At 36.3% G+C, this 17933-nt stretch overlaps 1 protein-coding gene across 4 annotated transcripts in view; it reads left to right on the top strand.

Moving 5' to 3' along the window:
* The window catches only part of PPM1B (protein phosphatase, Mg2+/Mn2+ dependent 1B), an 83988-nt gene extending 77822 nt beyond the window's left edge, over positions 1-6166 (top strand). For 3 of the 4 annotated variants that reach the window (XM_003416103.4, XM_023555328.2, XM_023555329.2), the window contains one exon: positions 2495-3552. In XM_003416103.4, the coding sequence (XP_003416151.1) occupies positions 2495-2800 (306 nt within the window). In that variant the 3' untranslated portion in view covers positions 2801-3552. Of the gene's footprint in view, positions 1-2494; positions 3553-4402 lie in introns of those variants that run through there. The other variant, XM_064277146.1, reaches the window with a different exon arrangement.
* The last annotated feature ends 11767 nt before the right edge of the window (positions 6167-17933 follow it).

Genomic DNA, 17933 nt, shown 5'->3' with positions numbered 1-17933 from the left:
TAGAGATATGCAATTTAGTTTATGTGTCAGTGGTTCTGATAAACAGATTTAAAAATAAATAAAGCTATGAAAAAGCAGCGTAGACTTGCTGAATATATAGGTCTTGGAGTGGAACTTTGCCGTCTGTATGTTTAAAAAGCTCCACTGGTGATTGTGATAGAAAACCACGGTTGATAACATTTCTCTCTGTGTAAGTCCACCTGCCCATTTGAAGCAGATTTTGTTGCAGTGTCCTAGAATTTTTTTCTTACGGGAGGGATTTTTTGTTCTTGCTTTTTATTAGGATTTTTTTTTCTTAAGGAATAGGTTTTTTGTTATTGTTTTTTTATTGATTTAGTTGGTGTTAGGCCCTCCATTAAAAGGTTTTTGCAGTGTATCATAAAGCAGAACATTTACTTCTAGAAGACCTGATTAAAGACTGGCAAGGTTTATGAATAGACTGCACTTATCTCATTGTTCCATGTTAGCCCTTCCTGAATAGATAAAAATAAGAAATGTTATTTAGAAAAAATGTTTATTTAGTACAGGGGGAAAAGGTAAGGAAAAAGAATAAGAAAATTCTTAAACAGAGAGCACGTTATTACTGTTCTCCCTAGATAAATTCATGACTTGTGCAAATTTCATAAAGTTTTGTTTGTTTTTGGTCAGTTAACATGCTTATTGCAGAAAATTGGAAAATACAAAAAATACAAAGAAAATAAAACATTTATAACACTACTACCCACTATCACTGTTAATATTTTACTGTATTTCCTTTCTAGGCATTTTACGTACAAAATCCTAAAATGAACTGATACGCAGATATATACATACCCCCAAATCTCGTGTTTGTTATATGCAGTATATCACCTCTTTCTTTTTATCAAAAAGGGTACTTTTTTTTTTTTTTTTAGTATTCAGGTGCTCTCATTTTTCTAATAAACATTGCACTTTTTATGTGGCTACCTTTACCTATGTTGCAGAATAATAGGATTATTAATTATAGGATAATTACAGGATAATAGTCTCCAAAGGTGGTTAAGACTTTGTGTTAAAAAAAAAAGACTGCGTTAGGCCATCTAAATCATTAACTTTTTTTGTATTTTATTTTTCCAACATTTTATGTTGAAAACTTCTGAACATATACAAAAGTTGAAACGGTCATAGTGAACTGTCTACCTTCTATCTAGATTGAATAGTTGTTAACATTTGGCCAGATCACTTTATATAAATATATGTGCATGTGTATACACACGTTTTTCTTTTTTGGCTAAAGCGTTTTAAAGCTAATTGCAGACATCATCGTATTTCACCTATCGATTGGCATGCAGCTCTTTAGAAGGAGACAAGGACATTTTCCTGCATAACCATAATAAATTAATAGTAAATTTAATATCTAATTTCAAGACCCTGTTTCCTCAATTTTCCCTAGAATGAGTGTTCAAATTGCTATTTTGAACCATGGTCTAATCAGTTTGTTGTGTTTTTAGTCCGTCTTTAATCAAGCACCTTGCCCAGCCTCCCTTCTTCCTTGACACTAACTTTTCGAAGAGCCTGACCCAGTTTTTTATTGGACGTCCACATCCTAGATTCATATGATTGTTTCTTCATGGCATTCTTTAACGTGATCCTCTGTTCCCTGTTTTTTTTTTTACTGTAAACTGAGGCCTAGCTGTATTAGTTCATTAAAAATTTTGGGCCAGGATGCCGTACATGGCTCTGCACTTCACAGTGTATCCTGTCAGGAGGCACATAGTGTAAGATTATCTCATTTTTTTAGTCTATCAGCTGTGATCAGCTTGGATGATTAAAGCTTGTTCTACTAACAAGATTAAATAACTACTATTAGATTTTCTAAAAATCAATCAAATATAAAAGGATCAAGGCATTTACTATTTATAACTTATTCTGATGTTTAAAATAATTTATCTTTATTATATCTAGAATTGCTTTTATTAAAATATTTGAAGACAAAAAAAATTTTTTATCCACAAAAGCTTTAAAATAGCCTAGAAAACTACCATTTAAATTTATATTGTTTTATATTTTTTATATCTCTTTCCCCAACTATCATTTAGCAGAAATGATTATGAAACTAAGATTGAGATGGCCTGCTTTTCTGTCTTTTTCCTATTGCTTCAAACACTAATTGCCTTTTCTACTAAACCATTACAGCCAATTATTATTTGAGTAATTTGGGTTTAGAAAATGCTTATGTTGCTGTTGAATTCTAAGAGAAGAGTAAATTTTAGACTAAACTTCAAATGAAAATATGAAAAAAGATGTAAACTAGTTAATGGTAATTTGTTTGCTAAAGTAACTTATTGAGTTATTACAATATAGGAATTTTATTAACTGACACAGGTAAGATTGGTTACTTATTTAATTAAATGTTCTCATGCTTCGAGTATATTACTCATAGTAGATAAATGAGTGTTTTGCTGTAATATGTTATGAAATACATGTGATATCCTAGTTTGTCTACTGACACTGGGGTCTTGAATCTTAAAAAAAGGCCTCCGATGAAGCAGAGGAAGGTGGATCACAGGGGAAATTGGTGGAAGCTCTCAGGCAAATGAGAATTAATCATAGGGGAAACTACCGACAACTTCTGGAGGAGATGCTGACTAGTTACAGGCTAGTTAAAGTAGAGGGAGAAGAAAGCCCTGCTGAACCAGCTGCCACAGCTTCTTCTTCGAACAGTGATGCTGGAAACCCAGTGACAATGCAGGAAAGCCATACTGAATCAAAAAGTGATCTTGCTGACTTAGAGAGCTCTAATGAAGATGCAGGGACAAAGATGAGTGATGAAAAAATATGACTTTCCTTTTTGGTAACATTTTTGTGATCCTTGATTTGATGGTTTTTACTTAGGAAGTATAATGTATGCATTTATATAACCGTTTTGTTATTTGAATCCTGGAAAACTAGTTTATTATATTCATATAGCCCTGTTTTTTTAAGAAGGCCTTCTTTGCATACATCTTTATCAGACAGTTTAAAATTAACTATTTATAGTACTTGGAATTTAATAAAATTATATATAATTTCATACTGTATGCCAGAAATTAGGCTACTATAGTTATTAAAGCCAGTTGTTAAATGAAATTCATACTAGAAAGGATTAGAGATTACTGATTAGAGAGTATATTATATTGTATAAAAAATTTGTTAATGTAGAATTATATTGCCTCACATTACATATTAGTACACTCATAATTAACTTTGTAATAAATTTATGTTTCCTTTAAGTAATTTTGGTTCTTCAGAGAATGGCTGATGCTAGGCTGTGATTCCTTCAAGGATGACAATTTTGTGTTGTTGACTTGTTTATATTTTACATCTCTGTAGTTTCATTTTTAGAAGTTGGGAGATATTGGATGTGTGGTTATTTTTCCTTTCTCTGTATTCTTTATGAACAGTTTTTGAAAAACCTATGTATTATTCATACAGCTTTGGTTTGTATTATCTGTATAGCCTGACTACACACATCAAAATGTATGTCAATCAAGTGTTTAGAATGAAATGAGAAGTGTTTAAGTCCAAATAAAGCATGTGATGTGGAATAATCTATGCATGTTGTACTTATTTTTAAGTTTTTTTTTTTTTTTTTTTTTAAACAACCAGGTTTGGTACATTGGGAAAATTGCCCCTTAGAAATTCATTTGTATTTATGTAGAATTTTGAAAACTTTTGACTTAGCGTATTTCTTTAACTAAGAGGAAAGCTTTTATATAAAAATACAAAACTTACATTGATATTATTTAAATGCATACCCAAAGTAAACCTATTCCGTTTCTCCTCTGCTTGTGTGGGGATGATCACAGAACGTTAGTTTTTAGGCAGCACGGACACACGTAAACGTCTGAGGCAGTTGCCACCACGAGCGTTTTATTTTAGAGATTGCAGCATCATCAATTTTGCCGTAGGTATTCATCACTCACTAATAAATTAACTTTGTGGGTATTTTAAAAAGCGGCAGATTTGTTTTAGTTAAAATTGGAATGTTAAATACAGATGACTGTTAGTCACATGGGAAAATTTTTTTTAAACAACAATTTTGTGACTGTAGAACATGGATTCTTCATATTTATATCGTGTGTCTAAAGTTAAAGTGTACCATAATTTGAAACATACGTAGCTCCTATGACCTGCTTTTCCAAAGCCAGAATATTGTTAAGTGATTTAAGAAAGAGGAAGGCATTTGGTGGAGAGGGGAGAGTAAAACCAACCAGTTACCTGCATAGATAGATACATCTATACCCTCACAGTATACAGTATACACACCTCTCTGTAAAAGTGCCATTTGCAAACAAAGGAAGGTAATTTTGTTCCTCTAGTTTTGTTTTCTTTTGAAATTCATTCCAGCCTGGAGGTAGTACAGGTAAATAATAACAACGTTCTTCCTTTTCTCTTCCTGTAGGGTGCTGGAGACCTAGAAGACCCATGGTAGCCTTATAAGCCTTCTAAAATGCTTTTGATTCTGAAAATTGGGGGAAAAAACTTTTAATCACAGTTTTCTTCAATACAAGGGAAAAATATTCTTGTGGATTCCCAACGTTTTGTGATACGAGCAGAAAATCATTAGCATTTCCCATCATTTGTTCATATTTGCGTTTTCTGATAATTGCCACTCGTAGCATTTCCTGTACTACAGTATTTTTGCCAGCCTCAGGCGTACAGGTTACATCTGTATTGAACTTTTGGCCCTAGAAACCCATGGAGTTATTTCACCACAGATCAACAAATGTGCCTGAGGCATGGGAATATAGCTAGCTGTACTCTGAAGATATGTTATTATTCTTATTTTTTTAAAAAACAAAACACACAACATATAAGCATGTAAGAGTAAAGAGTTGTATGAGATGTTCCTTTTTCAGCTCACCAAGCTGGAAACCTTTTGCGGCTCTGTGGCTTGGAATTTCATTTGAGCAATTTACTATAGGATATATGTATTTATTATTAATTGTTATTTAATTTTTTCCAATTTTACCTGTATTACCAACTGGGTTCTCCAATAATGTTCAAATTGTATTGTTGCCTTGTTTCAAGATAAAGTGTATTTGGCAATAATAATATAAACCCTTATGAATTTTATGCATGTGTCTACCACATCCTTCAACTTTCACTAGAAAATCTTTTGAAACCAAATAGATTAATTTATGGCTATTTATAATTTGCCTTGACATCTCACTGCTGCAGATTTTTTAAAAGATGAAATTTGCCTTTATAATGTAAATTGTGATTTTGGTTTTACATGTGGGTTTCTATAGTTTTAATTTTTTCAGCTTTTAAGAGACAAACAAGTTTGTGTAATTTGGTATAATTTTTAATTGTACGTTATTTTAAAGGCTCAAAATACCACATTGAAATTCTTATAAATACAGTTAAAATGATCTATTTTAGGTCTAAGAAAATATTACAGAGGTATTTTCATGGGTTCAGTGACCTTTCATTTTATAACATTGGGCACGGTACAGAGTGGCTGTCACATAGGTACTTGACGATTTTTCCTTTAATTCTGTTTTTACAATAACCTTGATTTCTTGAATTCCTTTGAGTTTTGCATGTATTAAATCCAATTGATGCAGAACACGAAGAGCAAAATATTTATTGAAAGAAGCAGTTGGGGTAGGAGAAACAATGAATGTATCCATTTGTACCTGGTTTACATGTTGTGAATGCTTCCTAAACATTTTTCTACATGTTTAAACTGTGTTGCAGCAGGATGTAATTGCCCTTGTGTGTGGTTAAAGTAATGAGTCATCATCTGGTCCTGTGTGAAATGGAATTCATGGTATTTTCTATAACATTTTTCTGAAGCTGTTTCCGGAGAGCCACACATTTGAATACAGACAGCTTTCCTGATCATTTGATTCATTTTGTGCACCGGATTTTTGGTCTAAAAGAAATTATTGCCACAATATATTTTATTTATTCTTTAGATTTTAGCTTTGTAAGTTAAAGTGCTTTACATGATGATGTTAAAAGCTATTTGTCCCTTTACTGGGTTTGGGGGGGTTGTTGAAAGATAGGGAATGAAGAATGCAAAATGGTTTATTGTTCATATTGTCCACTCTGCGCCAACCCTGTACTGATAGTACCTTTCCAGTATGATATTGTGATGTTTCATACAATGCAGTGAACATAACCAACTTGTTACCTAAATAAAGAATTGATAAAAACAGTGTGACATTTTACTATGTGGTATGATTTTCAAAAATAAAAATCTAGTTTCGAATGTTATTTTAAGCATTTTATATAGTTAACATACTGTGAGATTTTTTTATACAAAGCCATGTAGACGAGTGACAACTTCAAGGATGAATTTGGTGGTTTTAATTAACCCCTTCTCCACTCCAAAACATTTTTTACACCACTTTTTAAATACCTGTCTTTTTCAGGGTGATGAGTGTCTCTTGATATACAAGTAATTATTAATTAACAAAAGAAAAACCCATGTTCAGTGCTTACTAATCTGAATTTCCTAGCTAGGTGTCCTGAAGCATTTTGGTCTCAGGACCTGTTTATACTCTTAAAAATCGAGGACCCCAAAGAACTTCTGTTTACATGAGTTACACTATGGATATTTACTTTATTAGAAATTAAACATGAGAAATTTTACGCATCTGTTTTAATTCATTAAACATAATAAACCCATTACGTGTTAACATGGTTTATGAAAACGTTATTTTTCACAACAAAAATTTAGTTGGAGAAGTGGCATTGGTTTACATTTTTATAAATCTCTTTGAACTGGATTCTCATGTCTGCTTCTGCGTTCAGTGTGTTGCAGTGTGGCACTTTGGTTGCGGTATACGAAGAAAATCTGGCCTCCCACAGATAAGTAATTGCAAAAGAGTACTTTAATAGCTTCAGGTAATTGCAGATATTCCTTTTTGATACAGTCTCAACAAGTACTGGCTTCTTGGAGATGAGTTGTGATGTGAAATCCGAAACCTTATCAATAGACTTCTTACTCTTCCATTAAAATTCATTGGTTTATCTCACATTTTGAGTGGAGTTTTTGCCTATGTGACATCCTGTGTCGGTCATTTGGGAAATATTGGTTCACTGAATTGCACAATACTTCTGAATATTGACACATGTTATATTGCACAATATTTTTTGTTAACAAGACTGATCTCATAGGGACAGTCTGAAGTATTGGGAACCTCAAGGTCACAGTGACAGATACAGAGTTTACAATTTTTCATTGTCCTCTGAAAGCTGAAATTTCATCATTGGCGACAAATACTGTCTGTTGTGTTCCTTAAGTGATAGGCTTACTTCATTTTAGAGAAAATGTCTGCTGAATAACCATAGTCTGTCAGCCATTCTTTCAAGTAAAAATGGCATTTCATGAAAAAAGCGGCTACTTCAACGTGCACATCCATAGCAAAGGTGCTCTCCTGGAGACAGCCGTCACACTAACGCGCAGCAGAACCTCTACTTCCCGTTTCATCCTATAGGATCTTAAAAAGATGTGTACTTCAGGGGAGTTGTTCGATGAAACTCGTTTTTAAGGCTTCATCAAGGACGTTGTTAAGAGAAGGTAGCTTTTTCTTTTTCCTTTGAGTGTGTGACTAACAATTTGGTGCCACCGCCTTGATTCATGCTTAAGTGCCAGCAGCTTTGCCCGCCATTTCTTTTGCACAACAAATGTCAACATGTTGAAAAAGAATTAAGTATTAGTGTTATTTTGAAAAGAGTTTTGACTTCCCAGACCCCCTGAATGGTTCCTGGGGGCCCCCAGACTCAGAACTGCTGCCCGAGTCCTTTTGGACAGCTTCATATAGTGTTCATTTATTCCAATGTTGTGTGTCCAGTATACCGATATAATAGTAAATGAACCAAGACGTACAGGTCTGACAAAACGTACTTGAGGGGATGGTGGGATGATCACGGAAACCTTGAAAGCCAGATAAGATGGAATCTTTAATATTGTACTTTTTTTCTTCTGGAACATGCCTGTGATGTGTTTCGACGTAGGAAACCACAATTTAAGGTTCAACTTCACAATTGAGTTTGATTTTCACATGGGATATATTAAATAAAATCACTTTACTATGACGGAGATGCCACATCAGGTTGGACCCGTAGAGAGAGACACGACTGTGACTTTTTTTTTTAATGATAGTTAAGTAGATCAGAACTTTATGCTGATGTGGGTTTTTGATTGTTTTTTTTTAACATTCAACAGGGTTGGGGAAAGGTTGTTGTTATTAGTTGTCATCGAGGTGGAGCCGACTCACGGCGACCTTATATGTCCCGTCCTGCACAAATTTCATGATTGCTGGTATGTTTGAGTTCATGCTGGAGCTGTTGTGTCAGTCCATCTCACTGAGGGTTTCTCGTGTTTTCGTTGGCCCTCTACTTTCCCAAGATGTCTTTTACTAGCAGTTGGTCTTTCCTTATGATGTGTCCAAAGTAAGTAGGTCAGAGTCTCACCATCCTCACTTCTAAGGAACGTTCTGGTTGTATTTTTTTCTGAGACCGATTTGTTCATTTTTCTGGCAGTCCATGGTATATTCAGTATTCTCTGCCAACACCATAGTTCGAATGCACCACTTTTTCTGTCTTCCTTTTTTATTAAGGACTCAATTTCTGTCACATGTAGTTGTTTTTTTGCCCAGTTATAAGGATCGGCAATTATAATACTTAAGGTATTTATTGAGTTTTTTGTTTTAAATATTTTTGAATAGCCCAAAGTGACTGCAACTCTAATTTCTTCTAAAGTCCTTGAGTCAGTTTTATTTTCAGTTTTGTGGGATTCTTTTGGGTTTGATTTATTTTCATAGTGCTGCAGACTCTCAGACCAGCTAACTAGACACTTAAATCCTCCTAAGAAACTGTCACAAAATTTAAAACCAAGATGAAGTTTGCCAGTATCCAAACAAAGCATGAATACACCTATCTAAGTTTAGTTTGAGCTCTTTTAATAGTTAATGTGGTAGACATTAAATATCAAGCTGTATATTTTCTGGGATTTGTTTTTAAAATAATACCTCATTTTGATTGAAAAGCAAATAATTTAAGTAATAAATGCTTCTAGGTTTCTGCACCATTAGTTTATTAACCTGAGTACAGTTTATGGTCAGGAGTGAATGATTGCTTAATGCTAAGTGTAGAAGTACTTTGGGAGCTGTATTGCCATTGATAAAAAATAATGATGAACTGACCTTCTATGAAAATAACGATGCTGGCACGCTCCTTGAAGCCTTTTTTCTAGCAAGGCATCAAAAGGCCTTTTAATAACAAGGGAAGTAGTATCAGTTGGGGAAAGATCTATGATAATGTTAGACTTAACATTTGAGGCAAACATTACAAAGAGCCTCACTAGTTTATATGCCAAGCCCTTCCAAACGGAGCTGCCTGAAATGTTTGATGAAATGAGACAATGTATAAACAAGGATTCTGATATTTATTTTGAACCTAGCTTTTGATCCCAAACCAACTAGTCATCCAAAAAATAAATGTGTGTGTTTTCTAGAACATTTAAATATGTACGCTGAAACCAGACCATCAAGATACGTTGCCTCAGTTAAACTGAGTTTTTATTTGGCTTCTGTCCTGAAATTAATCTAAGGGTGTCTGTCAAGTTTCATTTGCTGGCCAAATTTTACTCTTTCTTGTCTTGAATTTAAAGAGCCCTGGTGGCACAGTGGTTAAAGCAGCCGAGTGGTAACTGAAAGGCCGGCAGGTAGAAACCACCAGCAACTCCGCAGAATAAAGATGTGGCAGTCTGCGCCCCTCGAGCTTTACAGCCTGGGAAACCAAATGGGGTTCTTGTGAGTTAGAAGCGACTAGATGGCAGTGGGTTCAGTTGTCATGAATTTAGATTACATGTTTACAGTGACTTCTCAAATTCACATTTTCTCTTCCAAATTGCCTTTGTTTGTATTTTTTAATTAATCTGGTTTAAATAATTAGGGAAAATATTTGATGAAAGTGTCTTTTGGAATATATTTTTTTTTTCATGTAGCTAAATAGTAATTCAGCAAATCATTTGCTTTTACAATTTGTAGTGGGCATATTTTATAACAGTGTGTGTTTAGTTAATTTTATGCTGAGTTAAGTAAATTTAATTAAACAGGTCATTTTTTTCCATTCAACTTTGGGGATTGTTCTGTAAACCAAAAAACAAAACAAAGTTAAGGGTTTATTTTTGTCCATTATTTTGGTTCTTTGTATGTTGCATCATGGTCTAGAAATAAGACAGTCTAGCTACTAATACAGAAAAAGTTGCTTTTTTAGGCAATATCACCACTGTATCTCAGTTGTTGTTGGTCTTTCCTGGCTGTGGTATCTTTTTACCCTTACTTTCTGTTTCAGTTTATTCTACCTGATGAACGCTTCTGTTAGCTATATACATCATTTCACACTCAGATTCAACCAGTAGATATGTTCTTCTAATGCAGGGGTGAGGGGTGGATGGATAATCTTGGTGTTAGGAAGTTAGTATTATTTCTGCTAACTCATAATATTATTCTGAACTGTAGTAGGACACAAAAGAACCGTAATATATGTATGGGTAGAATCAGAGGTTTAGGATTACCTCTTTTCTCGACTAATAACCCCTGTCTATAATATAAACGGTGCCCTGGTGGCACAATGGGTAAACACTTGGCTGCTAACCGAAAGGTTGGAGGTTCGAACCCATCAGCTGCTCCTTGGGAGAAAGATGTGGTGGTCCGCTTACGTAAACATTACAGCCCAGGAAACCCTATGGGATAGTTCTGCTCTGCCTTACAGGGTTGCTACGAGTCAGAAATGACTCAAAGGCAACAGGTTTGGGTTTAGTATAATGCAACAGTGATTTCTTAAGGGAATAAATACGTACGACAAATGTCTTCTTTGATTCTTTCCATGTAGTATCTATAGTGAAAATACTCAGGCATGCATTTGAAGTGAAGACAACCAGTACAATTCAAGACTTATTCCAATTTGTGAGTCTGATACCTTCTTTCTGTCTCCTGGGTCCTTTGTACTTCTTTTTATTTGTGTAATCATTGTGAAGCGGTGGTTTTGCTTCATTCCTGAGTCTTGAAGGCAAGAAGTGCGGCTTATCGTGAACAAATTCCATTGTAACATGGAGTTTATTTTAATGAGATTTTGTCTGTGAATAAGCGTCTTAGTGTAAAGCTATAGTGATGTTGTATCAAGCTTATTTTAAATACCTGTATTTAATATTTGGTATTAAAATTGATCTTAGGTAAGATGGTTATAATTATTAAAGCAGTTTGGTTCTATTGAATTGAAAGTTTATGGATTTAATTAATTCCTGGAGTTACAGGTTCTTTAGGAACCTACAAAACTTCATTAGAAGTTCAAAATTACCCATGTTGTTAGTTGCTGTCAAGTCAGTGCCAACTCATGGCTACTCATGTATAAGCTAACAGTTGAAGAATTTTATATAGTTCAGGCTTTTTCTCCTTCAAATTGTATATCAGAGGAAGTTGCTGGAGTACCAGTTCTCAACCTCCTATTACCCGGAGCAGTTCTGCATTTTTCTTTTTTATATGTTGGAGTTGCATCTAAGGTATCATTGGAATAAAGGTCCTTTGAAAAGTTTGAAAATCCCTAGGCTGTAAGAGCATGTGTATGACTAGGCAAAAAAAACTAGGGCAGTTACTCTTCTCCAAGAATGGGAACAGTATGAGTAGACAGCGCAGCTCCTGCTGTGAACAATATTTACAGGTTTTTATTTGGTGATCTACCCAAGTTTGTGCTTTAGTTACATTTGGAATACCAGGAAGGGGAAATGGACTGAGGCAATAATCCAGATCAAATCCTTACCTACCATAAGTGATCAATTACCGTCTCAGTTGCTTACACATGCACACCTACCCATCATGTTTGGTTATTTTTTATTTTGGCAAGGGGTCTTACTGGGAGGGGAGAATGTTATTCCCAGCCTCAGGGTCCAACTTCGTAGCTCACATTATTACCACTTACACTTCCATCTTCCTTAGAACAAGTTGTTCTTGTTGTTAGAGGCCATTGAGGTGGTTTTGACTCATAGTGACCCTATATGTATAACAGAACAAAACACTGCCTGGTCCTGTGCCATCCTCACAGTCCTTGTTGCAACCACTGTGTCAGTCCGTCTCACTGAGGACCCTCCTCTTTTTCGCTGACCCTCTACCGAGCATGATGTCCTTCTTTAGGGACTGGTCCCTCCTGATAACATGTCCAAAGTGCGTGAGACGAAGTCTTGCCATCCTTGCTTCTAAGGAGCATTATGGCTGTACTTTTTCCAAGTTAGCAGTTAAACAAAGAAAAAATAAACTAGTACTTTATCATATGACTACACAATGTATTTATTTCCCCACTGAGGGACATTTAGGCTGTTTGCAACCTTTTACTATTACAAAAAAGAATGCTGCAATGCACATCCTGGCTTGTGCCCTGTCTTAGTTATCTAGTGCTGATATAATAGAAATATCACAGGTGGATGGCTTTAACAAACAAATTTATTTTCTCACAGGTTAGAAGGCTAGAAGTCCAAATTCAAAGCACCAGCTATAATGGAAGCCTTTCTCTGTTTGCTCTGGAGAAAGGTCCTTGTCTCTTCAGCTCCTGCTTCCTGGTTCCTTGTAGATCTCCACATGTCTTGGCATCTAACCCCATCTCTGCTTCTTAGCTTGCTAGTGTAATCTCTTTTATATCTAAAAAAATATTGATTCAACTAAGTGGGCGGCTCTTGCCCAGAGGCAAGATGAGATGGCAGAGAGGGACAGGAGCTGGTTGAATGGACACGAGAAATACAGGGTGGAGAGGAGGAGTGCTGTCAACTAGGGTCAAATAACAATGTGTGTATAAGTTTTTGTATGAGGAACTGACTTGAATTGTAAACTCACTTAAAGCACAATAAAAAATAAAAAGGTACTCAAGATACAGACTGTACTAACCCTGCCTCATTAACATAGCAAAGATAGCACATTCCCAAAGGGGATTATAACCATAGGCATAGAAGTTAAGATTTACAACATATTTTTGGGGTACACAATCCATAACATTCCACCCTACAGCCCCCCCAAATTTATGTCCTTGCCACATGCAAAACGCATCCACCCCATCACATCACCAGCTGCACATTAGATCAACTCCCAAGTCCTAAGTCTTATCTGAATCATCTCAATCAGATATGGGTGAGACTTTAGGTGTACTGCATCCTGGGGCACAACTCATCTGTGAACCTGTGAAATCTGCAAGTTACCTGCTCCCAGAGTGCAGCGGTAGGACAGGTACAAGGTAGACATTTCCATGAGAAACAGTAGGAACTGGAGGGGAAAAAAGGGATAACAGGTACCAAGCAAGTCCAAAATGCAGCAGAACACATAACATTAGGCTTGTAAATGATCCTCTCTTCTCTGAGACCATTAGGGAAATGGCATCTCCCTCCAGCCTCTGGGTGTTGACCACACTCTGTAGATTCTGGGTGGAGGTCCTTCAGCCCAGTGCTTCAGCTCTGCCTTCCAGGCCCTCTGGGATGGCAACTCTGCTCCTTCCGCTTTAGGTGGCCCCATTCTCCTAGCCCATCTCAATGGTGATCTTGCCCCTGGCAGGCACTCTTTTTCTGCCTCTTTGTGTATGGCAGCCCCGCCCCCTCAGCTTTGGGCAGCAGCCCTATCCTGGTGGCACACCTTAATGGCAGCCCAACACTACTGAACCGAATTGGCAAAGATCCAACTCTTTGAAACCTAGGAGGCTGTGGCCCCACCCTTTGAGGTCCAAGAGACCATGTCCCCACCCTTTGAAACTGAGAAGGCCCTGCCTCCCATGGTCCTTCCAACAGTTCTACTGATCTCTGAGCTGCTCCAGGGGTGGCCTTTTTTTTTGGAGGACAAGAGACGTAGCTCCTTTGGCCTGTTTCCTGCCTGTAGAATTCCAAGAGTCAGAGAGCATTCTTTCCCTTCCTCCTTTGTTCCCTTCAGTCTAAGGTAGTGGGTTTTCTGCTGCGCTGTTTGGTTAGATCCATCAGTCACAGGTTTAACATCTGTAACAAAAGATTGTGTAGCCACATCCTTGGTAAACGTTCTAGGACATGTGTCCTTAGTTTGTACAACAGAATTTCCCAAATCTTTGTTTTGTTTTGATTTTTAAGTTCGTCTCTTTCCTCTCGCATTTTACTGTAAGCAGCAAGGAGAAACAATGCGACCCCTTTAAGATCTTGCTTAGAAATCTCCTTAGCCAGATATCCAAGTTCATCGGTTACAAGTTCTACCTTCCACCAAACATTTGAACATAATTCAGACAAGTTCTTTGCACTGCATAAAAGGTATCACCCTTTTTCTACTGCCCAATCATGTGTTCATCACTTTCTTTTAAAGCCTTACTGGAAGAAGCATATTTAATGTCTACATTTATGGCAACATTCTGTTGCTGGTGCCATATATATTCTCTAAGACGGTAGACTTTATAACTCTCCTCACTCCCTTCTGGGCCCTCACTAGAATTGCCTTTGACGTCCATAATTCTGTCAGAAGTCTCTATCTTTAAGGCGGTCTAGGCTTTTACTACTTGGCCCCTTAAAACTTTTCCATGTACAAGTGTTTCTCTAGACCAGTATTTGCCTAGAAACAAAATTACTGGGTTATAGGATATGTTACAAAATACCCTATTATTATATCAACTTTATATTAAAGGCATGATATTAAAGGTGTAATATTTTACACTTCTGTAGTATATGGAAGTTCTTTTCCTCCTCCCCCATCCTCTATAACACATGTTACTGTAAGACTTTAAATTTGCCAGCCAGATGAGTGGGAAATAGTACCTCATTAATTTGCATTTCTGATTACATGTGAGGAGAAGATATTTTCCTATGTGTACCAGCCACTTGAGTTTCCTCATTTCTGAATCGAACGTTTATATCCTTTGCTCATTTTTCCGTTGAGTTTGTCTTTTTCTCATTTGTGATTTTTTATGTAGTTTGACTACTAATTAATTCTTTGGTAGTTAAATGTGTTGCAAAAACTTTGCAGTCTGTTTTTCATTTGGTTGGTTCCTTGATTTTTTTTTTTTTTACTTTGCTTATAGAATCTTGTTACTTACCAATATTTTCTTTATGGGTTGTGTTAGTTCTTTTTTTAAGAAATCATTCCTGTTCCAAGTTCCTATGTTTTCTAATGCTTTCTTCCATTAGTTTTAAAATTTTCTTCCTACCTCACAAGCATGCATATTTAGGTTTTTAGTCCATCTTGAATTTACTGTTATATATATTATGAAGTCAGGACTCTGTTATTTTCATGCTGATACTTGTACTAACACCATGCCACTCCTGTCAAATACAAATTTCACACGTGTGATCCATTTCTAGTTTTTTAATTCTGTTGTATTTCTTCTTGTGTAACCTTATGCAAACATCCCACCATTTTAATTACTACAGCCTCAGAAGTGTTGATACCTGGTAGGCAAACATTGTCTTCATGATATATAAATCTGGTTCCTTTCAGTTATTGTTGTTGTGTGCCGTCGAGTAGATTCGACTCATAGCAGCCTGTGTGACAGAGTAGAACCGCCCCTTAGGGCTTCCAAGGCTGTAATCTTTATGGAAGCAGACTGCCACATCTTTGTGGAGCTGCTGGTGGATTTGAACTGCCAACCTTTCAGCTAGCAGCCGAGTGCTTAACCATTGTGCCTCCAGGACTCCTTTTATTTTTAAAAAAAACAATAACTTACATCCTTTCTAATTCTTAACCTGCATCCATTTTTACATCCAATAATGAAAATTCTTCCCCCCCTATGATAATTTTGTATATTCCTGTTGCACATTTACTTTTTAAGCTGTAGTGTTGTACCACATCACTAGTTTTAGACTAATCTGTAACTCCCTTCCCTTTCCCACAAAGCTGAATCTGTAACAGCGCCATGGCAAGCTGTGTTGGAGCCTAAAGCAAAAAGACAATTTAGCAATAACAATTGTCTTTATTTAAAATTTCTTCTTTGTGGTTTTTTTGCTTTTTTTTTTTTTTTTTAATGCTATATCAAACTCTTGATTGCTGAGCTCTTTTCCTCCAGCTTAAATCTTGTCCCTAAAGCAAGTGCCTCTTTCACCTCACCCTAGTCTCTGCCGGTAAGTGTGTGAATTCCTGGCCTTTGAGGTGACTCCCTGTCTTTAGACAGTTCCCTGATTTAAGGCAGTTGTTCCCAAGGAGGACTAACACCTTATCCTACTAGTATCTTATAGCATAAAACAGTTTTTTCCCCTCTTCAGCCAGCTTAGTGAAATGGAGGAAGGGTTGGGCCAAGAAAGGAGTTCTCTGCTCCAGCAGCAACTCAGTTGCTATTGGCCTTGCTGCCTTATGCTGGGAGCCATCTTTTAAAACTTTAAAAACATAATGCCAAGAGAAAGCAAGTTGCAAAAAAGATGCCATTCATGTAAAAATTTAAAGCCCCCAAATCTGTTCCAAAATGCACTTTTCCTGCTCACATTTTAATGTCTTTGACGTTGGGACGCATCTCAGATCAATGGCATCTTATCATGCCTGTTGGCTAGATGGCCATCATGGCATAGTTACACCAACTTGGTCATAGCTGTTTATATTTCAATTCCATAATTGGGATTTGTACATTGATGGGAGTATATGTGTTAAGATTTAATGCCGTTTAAAAGTGTCTTCAAACTCACTATGATTTAGCAAAGGACAAAAAGTTAGTGTTAGCAAAAAGCACAGAAACAGGGCAGCATAGTATAAGATTTTAAAAGAATGTCCAGATCATAAAAACCTGTTTCAATAAGTAAAATAATTCTAAATGTTGATCAAGCATTGTTTTATAGTTTAATTTGCAGCATTCTTTCTCAATGATGCATAAAAGAATGGTATATATAAGTAACCCACCCACCCACTGCCATCGAGTCGATTCCGACTCAGCGACCCTATAGGACAGAGTTGAACTGCCCATAGAGTTTCCAAGGAGTGCCTGGCGGATTTGAACTGCTGACCTCTTGGTTAGCAGCCATAACACTTAACCACTATGCCACCAGGGTTTCCATATAAGCAACAGTATCTTAGAATTGCTGAAGTATGATATGTGTAATTTATCTATATGCATAGAACATGCATAGAAATAGTTCACATTAAACTTAGGACAGTGGTTATTTCGGAGGTGTTGGGAGAAGTGAGATTTTTAAGAAAAGGGGTGGGGTAAAGAAGGCAAAATGTTAATATCTGTTGAATCGGGAGAGTAGGTAATGGTATCTGTCATATTTTCTGCAATGTTTTATATGTTTAAATTTTTCATAAAATTTTGAATTAAATGAATTTGGTGATTCTGAATTGCCTTCCATTAAGATGGTATGGCATAGTGGTTAAGTGCTACGGCTGCTAACCAAAAGGTCGGCAGTTCGAATCGGCCAGGCGCTCCTTGGGTACTCTATGGGGCAGTTCTACTCTGTCCTCTAGGGTCACTATGAGTCGGAATCGACTCGATGGCAGTGGGTAGTGGGTAAGATGGTATCAATTTATACTCCTGACAATATTAAAAAATACCCTTTTTTTCCTGTCTCACCAGTGTTGCACTTTGCCAATCTGATGAGCAAACTAGAATAACTTATGTTACTTTCTTTATTTAACTCCCCTGGTAACACAGTAGTTAAGAGCTCAGCTGCTAAGCAAAAGGTCAGCAGTTCGAATCTACCAGCTGCTCCTTGGAAACCCTATGGGGTGGTTCTACTGTGTCCTATAGGGCTGCTATGAGTCAGAATTGACTCGATGGCAACAGATTTGGGGTTTTTTTTTTGGTATTTGATTATTAGTGAAACTGAACATTTTCTTCTTATTAATTGGCTAGTTATGTGTATTTTATTAAAGCCTGCCCATATACATTGCTTATTTTTCTATAGCACATTTATCTTTTCCTACTGATTTGTCAGAGCTCTTTAATATTTAGGAACTTAACTATTTTTTGTCACATTGTAATATAACGTATCACAAATTATTTTTCCC

Source organism: Loxodonta africana, chromosome 26 (genome assembly GCF_030014295.1).
Source record: "Loxodonta africana isolate mLoxAfr1 chromosome 26, mLoxAfr1.hap2, whole genome shotgun sequence".
NCBI classification, from domain to species: Eukaryota; Metazoa; Chordata; class Mammalia; order Proboscidea; family Elephantidae; genus Loxodonta; species Loxodonta africana.
The sequence above is the reverse complement of the archived record's forward strand: the minus strand, read 5'-3'. Positions and strand labels throughout refer to the sequence as shown.